At 36.3% G+C, this 6,123-nt stretch overlaps 1 protein-coding gene across 3 annotated transcripts in view; it reads right to left on the bottom strand.

The window, feature by feature from the left end:
* Positions 1–1,165: 1,165 nt before the first annotated feature.
* Positions 1,166–6,123, bottom strand: part of LOC144196893 (abnormal spindle-like microcephaly-associated protein) — a 29,328-nt gene continuing 24,370 nt past the window's right edge. For 2 of the 3 annotated variants that reach the window (XM_077717401.1, XM_077717402.1), the window contains 6 exons: positions 4,830–5,022; positions 3,405–3,559; positions 1,911–2,087; positions 1,645–1,817; positions 1,432–1,572; positions 1,168–1,355 (listed from right to left, as the gene is read on the bottom strand). In XM_077717401.1, the coding sequence (XP_077573527.1) occupies positions 1,253–1,355; positions 1,432–1,572; positions 1,645–1,817; positions 1,911–2,087; positions 3,405–3,559; positions 4,830–5,022 (942 nt within the window). In that variant the 3' untranslated portion in view covers positions 1,168–1,252. Of the gene's footprint in view, positions 1,356–1,431; positions 1,573–1,644; positions 1,818–1,910; positions 2,088–3,404; positions 3,560–4,829; positions 5,023–6,123 lie in introns of all 3 variants that reach the window. The other variant, XM_077717403.1, reaches the window with a different exon arrangement.

The raw sequence follows: 6,123 nt of genomic DNA, 5'->3' as shown, positions 1-6,123 counted from the left end.
GACTAAGGATTTAAAATTGTAAATTCCATTTGAGAATTGTGTTCATATTGATAGTAGTTTCTTATTCCAGGTTTCCGTACCACATGTTGTGAATAAATGTTTCATCATGGCAACATCATGTGGTCAGCATTTGCCAGTTAAAAAAATGTTATACGTATTTTTAGTCACAAATTATGGGTGCGCATTATACACGGGTTTGCATTATACTAATAAATACGGTAGGTTTGATGAAAGGACTTAATTCATTCGAAATAAGTATGACACGCATGCATTCAGCCACCGAGGGAGGCTTCATTACAACGTAATTTACAATTCAGGCACGTGCAGTTCTTTACATAACACATCTATTAGTCCTCACACTCAATATGTGTATAACATCAAATACTATATGTATAAAGTATATTTCTATGCCACCTAATGGTGTAGCAGTTTCACGTGGCAGCTCATTGATGTTACAGTAAATACTTTGTTGTTGTTGAAGTTATGTTGTCATTCCTTTTGTTTGTCACGCACATCGTTAGGCAGCAAAGGGGCTCCCGAACAATATGCCTACATAGAATTATTCTGTTGTTCTATGAGTATTGACTATGTATACGACTGCTGACTAGTACTTTTGGTATAAAACACCAGTAATTTTATTTGATATGATTCTGTATGTGGTCCCAATCTTGTAGTGAGGTAATTTATCTGCAATAAGGTGGCGACCATTCCAGGGAGTACCCATCTTCCCATGCCAAGATTATATTATTTACAAGGGAAAGTGTTGTGTATAGTACCGAGTCCTTTTGTGACCCCGTACAATAAAAAGCTAACTTTAAAATATTTTGTGAACAGCGCTAAAGTTTATCATTCCACCAACTTTAAAGGATGATCAACCCCAATTCAGAGGAAAATCTTAACTAGCTCAAACGCCCAAAAGCCTCTATCTTGCCCCTTTCATTGTACCTTTGGATGGCTGGTATTATGAACTACAACTGTAAGGAATTAAGTTGAAATATTTTAGCAAGCACACCTTGCATTATAAACTTTAACAAAATTCATTATTCAGTTATCCCCCAAATTAGCTGAACATAACCTCTAATTAAAAAAAAAACATTTGGTACTTCCCTCACGCTGTCAATTATAAGCTAGTCATTGCCCACCAAAGAAAAAAATAATTATACACAGAATTTGATTTATTCCAGCCACATAATTGTATTTATAAAAACTGACATTTTAAAGCAAACACAAAACTTAATATGTAAAAGGTTATCTACATAACAAGTAAGAGAGCGTCCGCCAACATCTGAATGGCCTCAAGAGGATCCACTATATTTTTAAGTTTGTCTTTCCTGAGAACCCAATCAGGTGCAAACCTAGAAAAACAAAGATCAATCATCAGTCTTCTGCAGTACAAAACAGATCAAGCAATAAGCTTTCACTAATACATACTTTTGAATAGAATGACATTTCTGTGGTGTTGCTGGGACACATAAACGTCCACATATTGATACGTTCATCTTATGTTTGGTCACATTCCTTTGTGTATCCATTTTGTGTTTGCGAAGGGTGAGAACGCAATCGGATGAAAACCTAGGAAAACAAAGACTCAGACACATGGAGTACAAAATAGATCTCAAACCATCAGCCTTCACAAATACTTACTTTTGATCAAGATGGCATTTGTGTGGTGTTGCTGGGACACTGAAGCTTCCATTTATTGTTGCTTTCATCTTCTGTTTGGTGACATTTCTTTCTGAATCCATGTTGTGTTTGCGAACGGTGAGTTTGTAAATACATTTGATCTTATCCAAAATCTTAGGACACTTCATAGCCTCCTGGAAAAGAGCCAAGGTTAGTAACTTGACATTATTGAAGAAGAAAAAATCACATAAATTAATGTTTGATTGTTATTGAATAGTAAACCAGACCTTAGCATGATCTCTGTTTTGCAGGAGCAGAATGAGTAAAAGGCAGGTTGTGGTGAAGATGTCTTTGCCTTTGTCTGCTACTTTATCTCCTGCTTTTCCTCTGTAGGTCTGCAGCAGGTCCACCAATGTATTCACAGAGTTTTCTACTGCATACACAGCCTCAATGGTTTTGTGGTACTGAAACAACAGAAAGAGGTTAGATATTTTGCAGCTAACAACTGTTTACCCATTCAGGTATACTCGATGTCAAATCGAAGGCTAATTTGGCATTTAAAATGACATCAAACTGCATATTTAGTTTGTTAAATGAAAATATTTTCACAACCAAACATCACACAAGCAGGGTGCGTGTACATTGTCTGCTCACCACATCACATCTGTGAATCGAAATTACGCGTAGCAAGGAAAATATTTTCCATGCAGATAAATGCTAAACCAGTCAAAATCTCTTACTTGTAGTACAAGATGTTAATATACATTGACCAGCACCACAATTCACCACTCAAACCGGTAAACGCAAATGATGGTTTAACAATGAACAAAGAAAGCACTTATACTAACATAACACTTACTAATCCAATAATATTGCCCATACATCCCATGATTGGAATACTAGCATGGTATCATTTAGAAAAATTGAAAGTGTGATTTTGAAATAGAAAAAAAATACAGACTTCCCTCGATTATTGCAACTTCACTTATCGGAAATTCACTCATTCACGATTTTTTCTGCTATTATTATTATTATTATGATTATTATTATTATTTTTTTTTAAGTTCAGGAACATTTTAAAAACCACGCTGAAACTTGTATGCAGAAGCCACTCTTGCGACCAGGACTCAGCACTTAAGTGAAAAAAAGAGGTAGTTATAATGGGGTGACCCTACTTCGTGATTTTTCAATTATCGCGGCCATGTCTGGTCCACATGAACGGCGGTATTCGAGGGATTACTGTATATCTTTGTCGACAACGTACCAGCCCCCGACTGCCTCAAAACAACAATCACCCGTGTCTAAAAAAAGTGAAGCAGGATGAACCAAGAAGTAAGGTGGTTCATTAGGTGATGAATGTTTGGGGAATGTTACAACAAAGATGCGAGCGACAACATTAAAATGTGTACTTCCGTACAAGATGGCCCTAAGGCTGTCTGACAAATGCCCACTGGACAGTGCATTTACTGGTCCCGTAGTAACATTGACACACAAAATTGTGGCTACCCATACCCATATTTACTATTACAACTATGCACTTTTACAAATGAACAGTTCATACAGTTTGCCAACATTGCACTGGTGGATTTTCAACGTAATTTTGACACTGGGTGAGAAGCAAAAAAGTAATTTGCTTGATGTTTTCTTTGATATTCAAAAATCAAAATTAGAACATTAAGAAAATGTACACTAAAAAGTGTTTAAGATGGAAACTAGAAACACATCGGATGGACAAACCATTAAAGGAAGCTGTGATATAAATTTACTCGCAAACACCATACCTTAGAGAGGTTGAGAAGGATCTGGATTGAGTATGTGATAACATCCATGCAAGGTACACTCCTGTTGCAGGAAAGAATGAGGGTGAAGATGGTACTGGTGGCACCACTGTCTACCATTTTCTCACAGCATATAGAGGACAATCTGGTGGTAGCTTCTGTAAACACAGACACACAGTAATCACAACTTAATTAGTTTGAAATAAACGGCTTCAAGAGAAAGATTAAAGTTTGTTGTGTTTTGCACTTATTTAGGTCCAGAGTATGAACATCAATTCCACAGCACCTTAGTGGCCATAACAAATGCAAGAAACAAATTATAGGCCTGAGCCTGTTTCTAAAAACGTGGATAATTTTCATTTAAGTGTGGGGTCAAAAGATCTCAGGTATTAATTGGGACAGTTGCAATACCAGACAAGACCAAAGCAAGTTTAAGTTAAGTTAGTGCTGAATAAGGTTTCAAAAATAAATTCATATAAAATGTATTTATGTGCATTTTGATTCTCTTTTCCAAAGTGATACATATCAAAGTATTCGTTTTAAGATGTAGTATCGGGATCAGAGACAATTGCGACCTGTGAATCTCGATACGAATCGTATTGCCAGATAGGCAACACATAGCCCTCGTTAAGAGCCTTGCTTTCAGAATTACTTTATAGTTCCGAAAAATGTTACTTACTTAAAAGAGACAAAGGTGTTATTTGCAACTCAGTTATATATTAAAGAAATGTGTTATTTTAAGTATTACCAACACAGTTCCTGTTTAAGCCAAGGTTTTGTCCATTTCAAAAATAGATAGTCAACGCAAGTTAATTATTATTGTTTCAATTCTGTGATTAGAACACATGTTATAGTGGCCATGAAGGAAGAATGGAAGGTGCTAGTAAAGGAGGCACGTCCAATTACAAAATTGGTTCCAGAAGTGCTTTTATAACTTGGATTTTTCCTAAGTACAAGCATATTTTCCCTAAAATTAGCATAACTTGTTCCACGATCTTTACTACTCTATAAATTATATAAGTTTACCAATTTTGTACGGAATATGTATAAAAATGTATGTGTTCATGCAAAAAAAAAAAATTTAACCAATTGATGAAATGATTAAGGAATGCAGACATTTTGGCTGGAACAAAAGCTGGAATTAATAAATATTTCTCTGACAGACTGACACCAGTTGGCTCGCGGACCGATACCTCGTCCGACGGTTCGGAGACCCCTGGTTTACACAACAATTTGGTTTGCAAATTGCATGTAAACAAACAAACAATACTTTCACTGCCTATTTAGAATAAACACATTCAAATTACCTTCAATCTGAGACAAAAAACCTGTGAGCAAAATACATATATCGAAGCAAAAACTTTAAGCAATTTGAATTTTTTTATCAGTTTAAAAGAATTCATTAATTCAGAAACACCATAACCTCACCTAGGGTTTTCAGAGCCTCAAGAATGGAAGAGAAGTGTTTGTATCGAAGGATACAATCCAGGGCAGATGAGGTTTTGTTGTGCAATTTGTCCTCCTCTTGGGCACCAGCGGAGACTTTACGCAACTTGTGTCTCAACTTTATCACTTTCATATTATCATTCCGTTGGCGGGAGACGTGTCCTCTCCATAAAGCCTACGGTAGAGAAAAAGATTCTTAGAGATTTGCATAGACCAGTGGTTCTCAACCTGGGTTCGATCAAACCCTATGGGTTCGATGTGTCGGTCTCAGGGGTTCGTTGGAGCCTCTGCCACGGAGGTCAAGACACATCGACTCATCATGCCTAGTAACGATAGCATGCCCTTTTTGACCATCACTGCCTGCAGATGACCCCGTGACATTGGTTGGCTAATCGGTGCAGCGAGGAATTTAAATATCTTGAATTAAAAAAAACATTAAAAAAAATAACCATATTTTATTTTACACTAAAGTAGGATTCGGTGAATGCGCATATGAAACTGGTGGGATTCGGTGAAGGCGCATATGAACCTGATGGTGTTCGGTAGCTCCAACAAGGTTAAGAACCACTGGAGTAGACATATACTTCATACATCCACGGGGGAAAATTAATTGAAAATTAGTCATAAATACACAGTTTACAGATAGATTTCTCATATATTTCAAGAGTATATTTAAAATGAATATGCTTATATAGTTTAATAGACTACATGTAAAATGAATATGCTTATATATTCAAGAGTATATTTTATATGAATATCTATGGATATGCAGTACAGTGAAAGTGGTTAGCACATGCCGTGTTTTCTCGCATTTAAGCCACCCTGCATTAAAGCCACACCCTTAAAATTGCCTTATAATCGCCGAATTAAAAAAAAAAATAGTATTAGATGCCACCTGATTCAAAATGTTCACCTACATATTCGCGGTTTTAAAAAGGAGCACAAATGCGTTACTTTGAAGGGAAAATCTAAAGAAAAATCATCGCACGTGGTATTAATGAGATAATGTTTAAATCGTCTGCTGGATTGCACATTCCCAAAGGGTGTTGCCTGCACGTAGAGGAATTCAAAAATGAAGTCACGTGAGTAGTAAAACCAGAAAGTGTGTCCGTAGCGGTCTAGTTTGTAAGAGTTCCAGTTTTTATTTTGTGCGAGATGTTTTTCTTCTCCTTGAATTGAATTCATAGCCGTCAAAATAAATTTTGTTAAGGGTTATCAGTTTATCCTTTCTCTTTTTTTTAGATAAATTACCTTATCGGCCGCACTGTCTTGCGTT

This window comes from Stigmatopora nigra, chromosome 5 (assembly GCF_051989575.1).
Source record: "Stigmatopora nigra isolate UIUO_SnigA chromosome 5, RoL_Snig_1.1, whole genome shotgun sequence".
Taxonomy (NCBI): Eukaryota; Metazoa; Chordata; class Actinopteri; order Syngnathiformes; family Syngnathidae; genus Stigmatopora; species Stigmatopora nigra.
This window is presented reverse-complemented; position numbering and strand designations above follow the sequence as displayed.